Here is a 16,085-nt window from a genome sequence, read left to right as displayed (position 1 = left end):
AAACATGTTACTGTTTTAGGATCTTCAAAAAATGTGTGAAAGTTTGTATACACCACTAAATTCTCAAAAATTAATTAAATTGTATCTTCGATTTTAACCTTGCAGCCTCCACTATTAACTTAAAAAGAACAGAGAAATTGTTCCATTTTATGTCTTCATATGAAACTTATACCTTTAAGTTTTATATATTTATTTTACAAATAATATAATATCTATACGAATAAAAATACATAGATTAATTTTCTGTATTAGCTTTTATTCCAATTAGTCAGCTAGGATAGCCCCAAAACTCTAAGATTTAGACTTAAAATATGAATTTTCTACCCTGATATATAAATTTAAATAGAAAATTATAGCGAGCAAATTAGGTAGAATCAATCCATTTGTCATACCACTGAATTTCCAAAGAAAAACGTCCATTCTTGTAAGCCTTTATACTTTGGGCTTTCCTTGTTATCCAAATGAGAAAATGGACCTAAAGCCTAGAGGAGTGGAACATTTAAATTATTTTTACGGTAAATAGTCTAAATACAAGCTATCCGACCATGAAGCATACTCTCTCCGTCCCACTTTAGGAGTCCCGATTTACTATTTTTGGGTGTCCCACTTTAGGAGTTCCAGTTAGAATATTTCATAAATGGTATTATGTCTCACATTCCACTAACTTTCGACTCACATTTTATTAAGTAGGACCCACATTCCATTTTTCACCAACTTTCCTTTATATTTCTTAAAACTCGTGTCGAACTCAACTGGAACTCCTAAAGTGGGACGGAGGGAGTATATTATACTAGTCGGTAAGAATAATAGTAAGACGTTTCTCTCTCAATCAATTTCTGTATATTTGAGTTAACGCGACCACGGAGTAAACCCAAAAAACATTATTAATTCTCTTTTAAAAAATAACCACCTACTATTCCACTGAGAGTTTGTATTAATATACTAGTAACGTGACCTAACATATAGGATGGTCAGAACTGCAATGCATGAACTGATACACACCTTCTTATAGTATAAATTGTTTTGGTGTCTGAAATTGGCATATTGATGGAAGAAATATAGAATTGCAGGCAACAAAATTTTGGCAATATTTAAAGCTATGGAATAGAGAGTCATGTGTTGTCAGGAAATGGCCTCCACTTCTGCACATTTTCCTGTGAGTAATTAACCACCACTTTCTGCGGGATGTCAATGAAAAAGCTAGTGGAACTTTTTATGTTTTTATTTTTTTAATCTATCTTGTAAGTGATAAAGAAAATATTTCTTGTACCAACTATGATAGGCTCAACTCAATAATTAAATCATGCCTTGAGCTCAAGTCATCATATACAATTAATCAAGCACTATTATGTTTGCTAGGTATTGGTGCACAAGATAAAATTTTCTCTCAAGTATACGACAATATCTCGATCTTAGGCCTCGCTCAAGTAAATTGTCAATATTCTCACTATGAGACTATTTCTTTGTGGGATAACGAATGGTTTGCCGGATTGATGGGATGTTTTTTTATATTTTATTTGATTTGAATGATTGTTTTGTATATGCTTGTTTTTTATATTTATGTTATTGTTTTTGTTATGACTTATTTATATATTGCGAAATCTATTATTCTATTTGCAAGCTTATTTTTGACTGGAGGATAACTTACTTAGCATAGTTTCGCTAGAAATATCTTTTACTGTATGAATTAGGAATTATATGTGTGTGCGTGTGTTTGAATATAGTAAGTACTGTATAACATAATTACTATATTTATATGAGAAATCGTAAATTTTACAATGATTAATATTGGTTTAGATTGATATGGCCTCGTTCCACTGATAATATTAATGAACAACTAAAAGGTTTTTTCATTATTCAGACGGTATTGGCCCTCAAATTAAAATTAAATCCTAAAGATTGCATATCATGTTTGTTTAGGATAGATAAAATATTAAAAATAAATAAAAGTATGACTATTTTTATTAAAAAAATGCCCTTTGAGGCAAACTTAGGATGCTCATTTCACAATTTAAAGTCGTTGTCGCCTCATAAATATTACTACTCCATATTCTCTGCAAAATATGTAGGACCATTCTGTGGACAAAAAACGTTGAATCCTTCCAATTTTGATGAACCAAAATAATTCACATGTGACTCTATATATATCAATCAAAATTATTTGTACCAATTCTAATTTTCACAAGATTTAATGTTTAATCGTGTCCCATTATCTTTTATCCAAACATGACAGATTTTACATATATCACGAGTAAATACTTGTGATTAATTTCAAACACTTCATTAATTTAACTACTCGTAGATATGTATGTGTGGAGCGTGTATATTCTATTGCCATTTAATTATGTTTTATTTAATTACAAAATATCAACATCTTTAAAAGGGACCCCCACCCCCTCTCACGAGTAAATATTGACACCATAATAAATGATTTTTGATTATTGAGACAAGACCAAGTGAAATATTGTGAGAACCGGGGGGCTCCATATTTATGAGGAGGAGCCTATTTTATCTATTGAAAGAGGGCCATGCAAGAATCTTAGATAATTCATTTCGTAACGAATTTAATATGTGTGGGTTTGGAGTGTAGTGTAAAGGAATCGAGAAATATTTGTGTTTTTTCTATATTGCAGTTGGTGTGTATGTAATTTGTGAACATTGGATTCTGAAATACTATGCGTATTCTAGTCTTAGAGAAAATATTACGACGGTTGAATTTTTTCCCCAATAATGTCACATTTTTTTAATTTTATCTTTATTGGTATATAAAGTTTCGATTTTTTTTTCAATACTGTCATAATGTAGAATTTTGAACATCGTATATTATATTTATACACCTAGTTGAGAGCCATGTTTAAGATAATGTGTGTTAAAGTCTATTAGGAACTGCTTTTGTATTATACTCCTATGTTGCTTGTGATGGTCTAATATATGTACAAATACATCATGGCCAAAATTAAATCTATGCCTAAGAGAATATTCTGTTTATATTATGTGATAGTTATCTTTGTTGGTAAAGAATTTAACGATAGAAATATTATTATAGAATTTTTATTTACTGAGATTGTAGCTCTAACTTAAAGGGGAGACCAAATTCGGAAAACAACTCTTTTTTCAGCGGATGATTCACATACTCTTTGAACAAAGCGATACAAAGTACTCATCAAAGCAAGTGCCAAACACGAGTTGCAGCCCGCAATCCGAACTGAGGACCGGTTTTTGGGGTTAGCTCACCCTCGCGGGATCATGAATCGACTTGGAAAATTGAAAGACTAGGAAGTAGTACAAGTTATACGTTTCGGACCATTTCTATTAGTGATGTGTGGAAATTGTTAAAATTTATTTCACTTATTTTTAAACGTACTTGATCGAATAACCTGAACACTAATCAAATCAAAAATTTGAAAATTAAGTGAAATAAAATTAGAAAATTTCTAAATAACATAACTGTCCATTTATAATTTTATATCTTCCCTTTGCTCTCAAATAATTATACATATACAACTTTGAATTACAATATTTTTTCTATCACAAAATTTGATGATATTATTCTTATAATATCATCAAATTTTCACAATGAAAATCATGAAATACATAAAAATTATTATTTTGAAATTAAAATTTTCAAAATCTAGATTATATAGTATAGGGGAGTGATCAATTTGCTAACTAATTAGCAATTCCAAACTAAGACTAAATCTTAGTCATTAGATTAGAAGATCTAGTGGTTGAAATAATGTCATATGAATTATATTTTTAATTAAAAAAAATTAATAAATAAAATTAGAGGATATTAATGTCAATTCTCTCTCATTAAAATCATCTTAAAACTTTAAATTTACGTAACTCTCTCGACTTAAATTATTTTTTCGCAAAGAATATATCAAATTAAAGATAATTTTATAAGGATTCCAACGAGATCTCAATTGCATATGTTCCGACGACGTTCGGATGATGAAATTTGATATTTTTTATTTTAGTTTTCGTAAATGTTGATAACCAGATTATTATCAACAAATACATCAAAAAATCTCAATAAAACCATGTAAAAATCTCAATAAATATGTGTTGATATTTTCTTGTACTAGTGTTGATATTCTTATGTCATATTGTTGATATTTGTAATACACTATGTTGATATAAAAAAAACATTCACGAAAATGATCATATGATAACATAATGACGATATTACCCTTTTGTTGATATTTTGTCCACTATTTATTGAGATTCGTAAGATTTAATCTCATCCACTTATTTTAAAATCTAAGAGTGAAGATTTGGTCTTGATTTTAAATTAGGGTGCTATAAGCATTAGAATATGATCCATATAGTATAATATCATCAAATTTCAAAATTATTATTTATTAATACTACAATATAATCAAAATTTCACAACGAAATACATCAAGATTATTGTTTTAAAATTCTAAATTTGTAGGTCCATCCCAATTATTTAACAACACAGAATAGGTTGCCACCAAACATTCCTAACTAAATCTTAGAAATTTGAATCAAATATGCATACAAATTAGCGTGACTAAAATTTCAATTATTGGCTCAACGACACTCATAAAACCAAAATCCTCACATGAAGAATTAAATACACATTACCCCACTCTCCCCTGTCTTCTTCTTATTCAACACCAGTCGCAGAAACAGAGTCCACAGAGAGAAATGGGGAGTTTGCAAACCAAGGAGAAGAGCCCGAGCGACGCGGTCGTGGAAGGCCTCAAAAACAAGGTCCACCTCCTCCAATGCGAGATCCACGAGGTGATGTGCATCCGAGAGCGAGAGAGCGAGGTTTACGAGCGCGAATTAATGGCGTTCGCCTTCAAGCAAGCTGAGTGGAAGCGAGAGAGGAAGCGCCTCAAGGATGAAATTCGAAGCCTCCGGAAGGTTCTAGAACATAGTAACAATGATCACAATCATATAATTTCCGATGAGGAGCAGGCGAGGAGAGATCAGACGCTGGAGAAGTGGAAGGAGCTGTATTTCGCGATTAAAGTGGAGCTCGACGATCTGATTCGGCGAACGCGTGAAGGTGAGTTCGAATTGAGTTAATTTTTGTGAAATTGGATGCGGCGATTGATGAATTTTGATGCGCAGAGGAGAGATTGTGCTGGAAGACGGAGGGGGATGGGGATGTGATGCTGGAGATGAAGCGGGAGGTGGCGGCGAAGGGGGAGAGGATTGAGTTTCTGGAGGCGAGGCTGGCGGCGATGGAGCGGCAGGAGGTGAAGAGGGAGAGGGAGATGGATATTTTGAGGCAGAGTTTGAGGATTATGAGCCATAAGAAGAGATCGTCGGCGGCGGCCATGGCTAAGCATCAAAGGAGATCGACAATTCGGGAATTGTGAATGCTGTTAATTAGTGTTGATTAGGGTTTTCTGGTTGATTAATTAGGGCTCTCTGCATGTGTTGCTGCGTGAAGGAGAGGGGGAATATACAAGCAATTGTCTTTACTTGCTTTTTTTTTATGTGATGATTAACGTGATTGAATCGGTGGCTGTTTTGTGCTTTCCTATGCTATACGAATCGATTGGACAAAATCGATCATTTATTAACGTGTTATCGATTTTGTCTCATGATTTAGCATGATATTAGAAAATCTATTAATCTACTCTATGTGGATTGTGGAGTATCATTTCGGGTTAAAAATGTCCCACCTGTACATAGGGATGATGGAATGGTAGGGGCATAATTATGCATAAATTGTGATATTGTTAACTAAAGAATAAAAAGATAAATTATTGAAAAAATTAAGAAGTTTGATTAAATTTTGGTCCATTTTTATGGCTTTAAAAATTAGTCGGAAACTATAAATTTCAAATTAGTTTGTAATATACTTTTTGACAAAGTCAATCTGACTGTATATATGTGTAATATATTGTTGAAGTTTTTCAATCAAACAACGTCGTTTTCTTTGTGAATAAACGACATCATATAACTCATCGGTAATGTCATGAACATATGATTTCTCAATTATCATTTCAAATATAAATTTATCTAAAATAATTGTTGTGGGATAAATTGTACACAAATCCAAATTTCATGGGTTTAATTTCTAACTACTCCAATTTTTAATAGTTAATGACTATGAAGATTTGTTTCCGACATTTTGCTTCTTTTTTTTTCTCTTTTGAGTTGGTGCAGGAGGAGGATATGAAATTAAATACCAGCCCCTATTATCCGCCGATGATTTGGAATATACAAGCATGGTTTATATTGTGGAAGTGGGGCCTTTGTTAATTTGACTGTTCCCAAAAATCAAATAAATGTAAGCTCTCAAGTCTCAAACATAGATTTTTAAGAAAATGTGGTTGCTTTATAAATTTAGAAAGAAACAAATTATAAATAAAATAGAGAGGACAAATGTATACGTCTCCTAAACTTAAATTATTTTCCTTTTTATTTAATCTGATGAGACATAAAATGAAACGATATCTACCACAAACCCTTACCTCTCACAATTGAATATATACACTTTAAATACTATAGTACTATTGATCACATTTAAAGAATTATGATAATATAGTACACCACACTAAGTTACCATTAGTTACTAATACAAAATTTCTAAATTAAAAATGTACGTACATAAATATCCAAATACCTAAACGATATATACTGTACAATAAAAACTTCCTAAACAACATGTGGAATGACAAAAGTACCCTCGGTTCATTTCTTTTCTCCATAACCAAGAGTGTTCTTCACCCCATCGATGGCACCCTGAGCCAAGTTAGCAAATTGCTCTCCAGTCTACATAAATCATAAAAAAATAAATAATAAAATTCATTCATATACAAAATCATATCAAAAATGGTAACCATAGATTTGGAAAAATTAAATTTGAATAGTGTTGAAAAAAAGACCTGCTCGAAAAAAGAAGCTTCTTCTTGGGTCCTATGGGCCTGGGCCTGCCCACCAGCCTCTGAGGCCCTATCATGGATCGGATGTACTAAGTCAGCAGCATTATCATGGGCCGCATTTGCAGCTGATTCTTCAAACTCATGTATCTTGGCCTACATCAAAATTGAAATCCAGATTAATTGCTTAAACATTTTCTCTTACTAATATGTTGGGATTTGATTCACCGTATTCGCAATGTTAATGACAAGGTATTACTAATGGAAAAATTATCAAAAAAAATTATTTTTGAATATTGGGCGTCACCACCTATAAATTAAATTATTCTTTATTCATAAAATAAACAACACCTGAACACTATTTGATTGAAGAATGTGGATAATAATATTATACTACTACTATATATTTGACTATACTTTTTTAGCATGAGATAATTAAGTACAAACTCAATACTTCATCTTTTGTCAAAAATTGACAAAACTCATTTTGTTTTTGCTATTTGACCCTTTTGAGTTTACTAGATTGAGAACTTTGAAACTTATTTAATTTTAAATAAAATGCTATTACCTACAAATATCTTACCTGAGTGTTGCCTGATTGGAGTTGGGAAGACATTTTGTTTGAATTTTTTTGATGGATGAAGATAATATACAGGTTTTATGAATTTGCAGCTTTGGACTTTTTATGGGGTATTTATAATGTTATTTATTATTGAATGAATGAAAAATGGCAGTACTATTTTTTTATGAAAATTGTTGGTGAAGAGTGAATTTTTGTCAACTAGTGTCTCTCACTGCTAGCATGAAATATGCTTCTCCTTCTCCATGAATTATACATTTTGTCATAATAAAATCCTATATTTAATCACGGAACAAACTGAAGATATTATATTATTAGCATGGATGATGATATGGTGGGACAGCCACTGATTATACAAAAAATAAATCCACCTCAAAAGCGTAAAATAAAAATTATTAGTACTAATTTGAGGATGGATTAATAAATTAAAATATCCACATTAAGATAGTAAAGATAAAAACAGGTAGCCACTAACATATAAAATGTCATTCATATTAGTTTATCTTAATTCACGACCAATAATAGACTAAGCTGTGAATTGATTTTTAAATAATGCGATTCACAATAATATATTTTGTCTTGAATAACTCAAGATTAATTTACAATTAAACAAATTATTGGTTGGACAATTCTCAATATTTTTTAGTTATGAATTGTTATTGTATAGACTATAGACTATAGAGTAGTTAATGACCAGCATTAGATTTGACTTGTGAATTTAATCTTCAATTTGTTAATAAAAGCAAAGCAATTTATTAAGCCAAACTCCTTTGTTTACAACGTACTCCTACTAATTAATTAAGTTTACAATGTAATTAATTAAGTTCACTTCATTTAGATGAATAGACTTTCCATTTAATTTTGCATTGCGCGATATTTAATAGAGAACGCTAAAGCGTAAGGTATTTAATGAAATCTAAATTTAGATATTTTTTTGAATATCCCAAAAATTTGAGATATAAATCACTATTAGAGAAAACTTATAGTTATACTTGTTCGTATGGAAAAAATTTGATCATTATTATCAATAATACTACATTTTAAAATTAAAAATTCTAATTTCGATGTGATGGATAGTGCTTTAAATTCCTATTTTTGATACAAACAATCACACAAAAATTAGTAGGAATTTAGTGATATATACATAGATTTCTTTTTTTGATACAAACAATAACACAAAGAAAATTAGTGGGATTTCCAAAGGAGGTAATGTCTCACGCGACAAAAACACGCGTGGGTGGATGCTACCAGAACCCTTAGCGGGGGTATTTCCGTCAAATTCAGTCCCCCTTTATACATGGAATTATTTCATTTATTGGCTCCGTTTGCCGGAAAATCGCACTCCTCCTCCGCGCTCGGCTCTCCGCCTCCACCAACAAATTTTCCCTCCCCGTTTTGCCCCCGCCTCTGAGATCTCCCTCTCCTCCAAGCATCCCGTGAATTATCCGAAATCCAGGGGCATTTCCTCGGTATTACCATCGGTAGACCTGTGTGTAAGCCTCGTTCAATCGGGATTCGCATGGGATTAGTATGGTAATTGAATTTTCAATCTAGAAGGATTTCGGAATTGTTGATTTCAAATTGCGAATCGTTGCCTGCGATGAGGTCGTCTTCGATCTGGCCGGATAATTCCGCCGCTGCCGCGTCTTCGTCGTCGAGTTTCCAGCAGCTCGTACCTCCGCCTGTGGCTACGGGCACTCCCGAGAAATCTCGTCCGAGGCAAAGGTTCAATTTTGTAACCCAATCTTACCTCAATTTTGCCTTATTTTACACGGATGGAGTTCGATTGGTGTAGTCTTCTCTCGAATTTGTCTAGATGATTTTATGTATTTCCTGAAAATTTAGGATAACTTTTTCGGTAATCAGTCTTAGAAAATTGAAGTCAATGAGCGAATCCAGACGCGGTTAGATAAATTAGTAGTATTGTATTTTTGGAAAGAAAGCTTAAATCAGATCTAAATTGATATATTTGCTGTTAAAATTAGTTAACGTAGCTCCTCTATCTTATGTTTGTTAATCATGTTTGGAAAGATACCTAAGCGCAAGTTGAAAATTGGTATCAATCCCTTTCGAAGATTTGGAATGACTTTGTGGCAGTTTAACCACAGATCCTTTTGGGGGGTTTAATAGCAATAAGGTTTTTCTTTATGGTATGTGTTATATCTATTGTAATAGCAGAAGGGCTGAGCTATAAGGCTTCGGTCTGCTATGCTTAAATGTGGTCATATAATTAGTCATATGTGCTAGACATTCTATGCAATGAATAAATTTGATGGTAATTGATTCGCAGTCATTGGAGATGAGAGATCTTTTAACATCTAGGTGATCATAGGGGTGTACTATTCGTTTGTGTGTGCATTTTTATATTTCAGTGAGATTTTTATGTTCTAGAATGTGCATTTGATAACTTATGTTCTATTCGTTTGTGTCTCTAGAGATTTTGTGATTCATATGTTCTAGAATGTGCATTTGATATTGTTTTTAGGGATTATAACTATTTTAACCTGCACCTATGCTCTTATTCTTGAATAACAATTCAGCGAGTTGGTAAATTTGGCTTTTTTGCTAAAGTTACCTGGGTTGGATGACTTATTAATTATTATCAAAATTTTTACTAAGAAAGTTTTAAGCTGGTTTTAAGACTTTTATGGCTGTCAGCTTCCGTTGTGTTGCATCTAGCTTATTACTGGATTTGACTGTACTACGACCTACTTTGGGTCATTGGGAACCTAAGGAACTCTTTTCTATCCAGATGTCTTCTGTTATCATGTTCATTCTCTATTTTTTCTTCCACATGCAGTAATGTATTCCAATTGTTAGCTCGGAGAGAGGTATCTCCTCAAACCAAGCATTCAGCCAGAAGATTTTGGGGCCAGGATTCCAGTACCTGTGCTGACTCTTGCAGAACTAGATTTGAATCTGCCATAGACGCAAGACAAGAACTTCGTTCATGGTATCTGTGGTTTATCTGTTTTATTATGGACTATAGCTGGTATCAAATCAACTGTGAACCATTGTTGATTGTTTAAAGTCAATCTTTATTTGGACATAGGGTAGAGTCAGGGTCATTGCTGCATATATCAGCCAAGTATTGTCCCCTGCAGCCTCCACCTAGGTCAACAATTGCTGCAGCCTTCAGTCCTGATGGAAAGACACTTGCATCAACACAGTTACTCTCTTTCTCTCTCTCTCTCTCTCTCTCTCTCTCATATATATATATATATAGTACATGATATGTTGTGATATACGAAATCTCAGTTGGATAATAAAAAAAAACAATCTTTCATGGTCACAGTGGAGATCATACGGTGAAAATAATCAATTGTCAGACTGGAAAATGCTTAAAAGTGTTGAGTGGTCATCGGAGGACTCCTTGGGTGGTAAGCCTGTTTTCTTATCGCCATTTTTTTTGTAATCTGATTCATTTGTGATAACTGGAAACGTCTGGACATGTAATTACTGAAGAAACGTGATTAGAGAAGTGGGCGCGAGAGAAGTAAATTACTAAGGTTATGAATTTCCTGCAGGTTAGGTTTCATCCACTTTATCCTGACATTCTTGCTAGTGGAAGTCTGGACCATGAAGTTCGATTATGGGATGCCAAAACTGCCGAGTGCATAGGATCGCGTGATTTTTGTAATTTTGGAAAACTTTCCTGAGTTTAGACTATTCATTTTCTGTTTCTGTTCAGACATCATCTTAATCCTATCAAATTACTTGCTGAAATACCCTTCTTGCAGATCGTCCAATAGCTTCGATTGCGTTCCATGCTAAAGGGGAAATTTTGGCCGTTGCTTCTGGTCACAAGGTTAGGAACCTTGATTGTGGCACCTTTGATTCAGATTTTGTGCAACTATATGCCTTTTAACTTTTGCTATGTGGCAGCTCTACATGTGGCATTACAACAAGGGAGGGGAGGCTTCCTCTCCAACAATTATATTAAAGACTCGTCGTTCGCTCCGTGCTGTACATTTCCACCCACACGCTGCACCATTTCTTCTAACTGCTGAGGTATTGGTTCTGGTGCTGTTAGTAAATCTATTCTCAGTGATCAGTTTATGATGCTAAGTTTTCCAGGTCAATGATCTTGACTCGTCAGACCCTTCCATGACCCCTGCAACTTCGCGTGGCTACTTGCACTACCCTCCTCCTACCATATATTTGGCAGATGCACATTCAAATTATCGTTCAAATTCAGGAAGTGATGTTCCTGTCATGTCTGTACCATTTTTAATATGGCCCTCAGTCAGCATAGGTGATGGGACCTCACAACAAAGTGATGTTGACATGAGTTCTAATGCTTCACAACAAAGGGTGGATAGTTCTGCCTCTGTACGATTGCTCACATATTCAACTCCATCTGGACAATATGAGCTGGTATTGTCTCCCATAGAATCTAGTAGTGCCACTGCACAAGATGAGTGGCTAAATAATTCTTCAACAAGGGAAACTGGTAATGCTGGTTCTGAGCATGCAATGGATGCGATGGACACAGATATGCCAGCTGAAGCAAGAAACAATCAATTTTTCCAATTTGGTGACACAACAAATTGGGAGCTGCCATTCTTGCAGGGGTGGCTGATTGGTCAAAGCCAAGCTGGCCAACGTGCTGTTCACTCACAAAATGGAGGCAGTAATGAAGGTTTGCCTTCCCATAGTATAGGGGACCTATCAACAGTGGTTCCTCCAGTAATTCCTAATACCGCTGGAAATTTAAGGGTTCCTGGAAGATCTGGCTCGCGGCACCATTCTTCACGCACCCATGCAATACCAACAGCCAGATCAGGAGATGCCGCTGCTTTTAACAATAGCCGCCCCGAGCAGAGCAATTCACAACCTTTCATGAACCAAATCCAGTCTGAGGTAGCCACATCACTGGCTGCAGCAGCAGCTGCTGAGTTGCCTTGTACCGTAAAGCTAAGAATATGGTCTCATAATGTGAAATATCCATGTGCACCTCTTGATTCAGACCGCTGTCGATTAACAATTCCTCATGCTGTACTTTGTAGGTATGGCTGTTTCTTATGTCACCTCATTATTAGCTTTGAAATCAACGGATTGATCCAACTTTGAAATGCTTACATGAAATATATTTTTGCAGTGAAATGGGTGCTCATTTTTCACCTTGTGGAAGGTTTTTGGCAGTCTGTGTAGCATGTGTTTTACCAACAACAGATGCTGATCCAGGGTTTCATAGCCAAATTCATGATGTTACCGGTACCTCAACATCGCCTACTAGACATCCAATTTCAGCTCAGCGGGTTATGTATGAGCTAAGGATATATTCCTTAGAAGAGTCCACGTGAGTCTTCTTATACTCTTGCTGCAATATTACATAATCATTCAAGTCAAATAATTTCATAAAGTGATGATGATTCTGTTTCGTATAGATTTGGGTTTGTTCTGGCCTCTCGGGCTATCAGAGCTGCTCACTGTTTGACATCAATACAGGTTAGTTGTATTGTGAGATTTATTTGGAAGAACAAACTTGATGTGTAGAAGAGAATTGTTGTGAAACCATCTTTTATTCTATTTTGAACATCTATTGCTTTCAAGTGATTTTATGAAGTTTGAAGTTTCAATTAAAGTTGATAAGTAGCATTGCTTATGATACTGCTAATAATGGGTGCAGATTCTGCCGACATTATGCAGTTATATATCATGTTAGAATATGTATGCATCAATCTATTCTAAGTAGGTTGGTGAGATAGTGCATATGTGATCTTTGTTCTAGGCTTCTAGATATCATTCCTAATCATTTTCTTTTGATGGTCTTCTTCTCTGTAGGTTTATTATTTGGTGTTAGTTGTTACTTTCATACACTTACGAGATCTAGTCTGTTGCTAAATAAAATAATGTAGGAGAAGCTGGGTTTGACACTGGTAGGATAATGGCTTTAGTTGCCAGAAGTTCAACGTACTCCCTCCGTTCCATGTTAATTGAGTAATTTTTCTATTTTGGGAAGTTCCAACTATTTTTGGCAAAAAGTAACCCTCTCTCTTACTTTATTCACTATCCACTTAACACACTATCCTTAATCTCCGTGCCGAAAAGAAGCACCTCTATTAACGAACGGAGGGAGTACTATATCCTATCTTTGTTGTCTCTTGGGCCAGGTTTTAAACAGGGGCAAGATGTTCTGTTATCTTGCTTTCAGTTATGGCTGTGTGCTTCTCTCGATCAAGTTGTTTGTAAATGCATTTTTGGCTGGACATAAAATCATTTATCTGATTCACTGGTGTATTGAAATCTTTGTTGCTTGGTCAAATTTATAATAATCTGAATGATCATGGAGATTCTGATGTGTTATGTCCTTTTTCCGAGCTTGCAGTTTTCTCCAACCTCTGAGCATCTTTTACTTGCTTATGGCCGGCGCCATAGTTCACTTCTTAAAAGTGTTGTCATTGATGGAGATACAACAGTACCCATTTACACTATTCTGGAGGTAAGCTGCTTCGTAAATTACTATCTGATGTGCTTGTGCTCTATCAGGTTTCACATGTTTTGCACCGGCTGTTTATCTGTTCCTGTTTGTTTTGCTGTACAAATTAATTCTGAATTTGAAACTATGTGCATCTCAAGATTTACTTGCTAAACCCTGCCTAAGAACATGAGGCCCATACAATTCAGTGTAATTATTTTGATTACCTCATCTCTTAGATCTTCGGCTATCTTACAGATCTACAGAGTTTCTGATATGGAACTTGTGCGAGTTCTTCCAAGTGCAGAAGATGAGGTCAATGTAGCTTGTTTTCACCCTTTAGTTGGAGGTGGGCTGGTATACGGAACCAAGGTAAAAAAAGGAAACTATCTCATATGTTTTTCAAGTTTGTGATAAGTTTTTACTTTAACTATTGTTTTCTTTTGAACGTGACAGGAAGGAAAGCTGAGGATCCTTCAATGTGATGGTTCGGACAGCTTCAGTTCCAAGGAATCCCGCGTTCCTGATGATAATAACATGGTAGAGGTATATAATGCTTTCACACACTAATTTGTAATCATATATAGATGCAATTATGATTTTGGCAATCCATTAGGTGAATCACTCAATGGTTGTTAAGTTGTTCATTCCTAAATCATATTTTCCTCTTCAATTGCTTGTATCATATCAATGTATGTTTTTTTGATTGAAGGTTCCAACTTTTGCATTGGAAGGTTGACTGTTAATTCTCAAGGCAGTTACATTATGCACCACCTCAGAAGTCGATCACATGGTTAGTTCTACCTCTCTTCTTCAATATGTAGCTGAGAAATGGAAGTAACCGAGTGCTAGTTGAGTATATGATGTTAACTCAATTTTCTATGAGAATAACGTGCTTTATTGCTCAGGTGATGCCATCTTGCAAGAATGGAAGGGCTCATATGAAGCACATGATTATCACGAGGAAAAACACCTCGAATCTCGATTTGTTCCAGCAGGCTTAACGGCATCTCCTGTTAGTGGCAGGTTGGTTTCGAATCTAACAACCGCGTGGAGTTAAATTATGTGCAATTGATAATTTCGTAAAGAGGGAGGTATGGTAGACAGTAGAAAGAGAAAGGTTGTGGCCGACTCTACACTCTTGTGTACAGAGACAACTACCTAAAGTTTGTTTGTGGTACCAAATTTAGCTTCTTAGAGTGTGATTTTGTTGGGCAATTCTGCAGAATTTCTTGATTGATTATTCAGAGGGGACTAATTTTATTCCCTTGTTGTATATTAACATTGTGGTTTCTCATGAATGTAAAACTTGTTTTACAACTATTTGGTGATTGATTCACTTATACTTTCTTTTATCAAACACCACATGCTTTAACTACAAAATTATACTTCCTCCCATGAAAGTTTTGATCAATAATAAAAATTGACTACTTTTTTATGAAAAACTCAAAATGATGTCTAAACCAAAAATCTAAATATATGATAATACAGTTTTACTATTATTCTTCAATATTAGTGTGATGATAATATGACTGTGTTAACGTAGAAGCATGTTGTATCTACATATTTATTACTTATTGAATTTTACTTTGGTACTAAAGGCTAAAGAAACCGAATTGCAAAATTAGGGTTTCTGCTAAAATCCAGAAGCATCGATCAATCAAAAGAACAGATTTAAAGATCAACTAAAATTTCATAATCAAACAAGAGGCCGGCTGGTGTACGATTTGAAGATCAACCAAATTTCACCATTAAAAAAGAGGACAGCTGCTGGTCGTACAAGTAACAATAGATTTGAAGATCGAATACAAGTATTCAACCGATGCATACTTCCAGCAAATATAAAGGCGACAAAATCAAAAAAAGAAGAGAAATACTAGTTGATGTCTTCGTCGTCGAAATCGTCCTGGAAGGAGTTGTAGAAATCCGCATCGGCAAGGCGGTGGAGGTCCAGAATCGGCCCCTCGCCGAAGAGATCCAATGATGAATCGACGTCGTCGACGTCCATCGCCACCGAGACACCGCCGCTCTGCTCCTCCGCCTCCCCGAAGTAATCCATCGCCACCGTCTTCATCGTGCCTCGCCCTGTCGTTTGGTTGCGATATTTATTTCTCCGCTTGAAGCTTTGATTTGATGTGACGACTGGGCTTATTTATACGGGCTACAACAGAGACGGGCCTTTAGTTATGGACCTGGGCCGGACCCTTCTACACTA

General features: G+C 34.8%; 3 protein-coding genes across 3 annotated transcripts; 2 read left to right on the top strand and 1 right to left on the bottom strand.

Moving 5' to 3' along the window:
• Positions 1 to 4,582: 4,582 nt before the first annotated feature.
• Positions 4,583 to 5,499, top strand: LOC125196501 (uncharacterized). Its single transcript, XM_048095034.2, has 2 exons — positions 4,583 to 5,041; positions 5,107 to 5,499. The coding sequence occupies exons 1-2, from the start codon at positions 4,675 to 4,677 to the stop codon at positions 5,355 to 5,357; spliced, it is 618 nt and encodes a 205-aa protein (XP_047950991.1). The 5' UTR covers positions 4,583 to 4,674; the 3' UTR covers positions 5,358 to 5,499.
• Positions 5,500 to 6,479: 980 nt separating this feature from the next.
• On the bottom strand, positions 6,480 to 7,535 carry LOC148929404 (uncharacterized). Its single transcript, XM_089069833.1, has 3 exons — positions 7,453 to 7,535; positions 6,876 to 7,025; positions 6,480 to 6,762 (listed from the first exon to the last, which is right to left on the bottom strand). The coding sequence occupies exons 1-3, from the start codon at positions 7,483 to 7,485 to the stop codon at positions 6,682 to 6,684; spliced, it is 264 nt and encodes an 87-aa protein (XP_088925959.1). The 5' UTR covers positions 7,486 to 7,535; the 3' UTR covers positions 6,480 to 6,681.
• A 1,131-nt stretch (positions 7,536 to 8,666) lies between these two features.
• LOC125194452 (uncharacterized) lies at positions 8,667 to 15,193 on the top strand. The gene is made up of 15 exons (XM_048092678.2): positions 8,667 to 9,174; positions 10,250 to 10,402; positions 10,502 to 10,618; positions 10,745 to 10,829; positions 10,977 to 11,085; positions 11,190 to 11,257; positions 11,335 to 11,460; positions 11,527 to 12,458; positions 12,551 to 12,751; positions 12,840 to 12,900; positions 13,781 to 13,894; positions 14,129 to 14,242; positions 14,327 to 14,416; positions 14,583 to 14,663; positions 14,779 to 15,193. Exons 1-14 carry the CDS (start codon positions 9,050 to 9,052, stop codon positions 14,607 to 14,609), a joined length of 2,322 nt encoding a protein of 773 aa, XP_047948635.1. The 5' UTR covers positions 8,667 to 9,049; the 3' UTR covers positions 14,610 to 14,663; positions 14,779 to 15,193.
• The last annotated feature ends 892 nt before the right edge of the window (positions 15,194 to 16,085 follow it).

This window comes from Salvia hispanica, chromosome 4, assembly GCF_029641045.1.
Source record: "Salvia hispanica isolate PSC_SH4W2 chromosome 4, Shi_PSC_v1, whole genome shotgun sequence".
In the NCBI taxonomy this organism is placed as follows: Eukaryota; Viridiplantae; Streptophyta; class Magnoliopsida; order Lamiales; family Lamiaceae; genus Salvia; species Salvia hispanica.
Note: the sequence above shows the minus strand (reverse complement) of the source record. Positions and strands in the feature narration are given on the sequence as shown.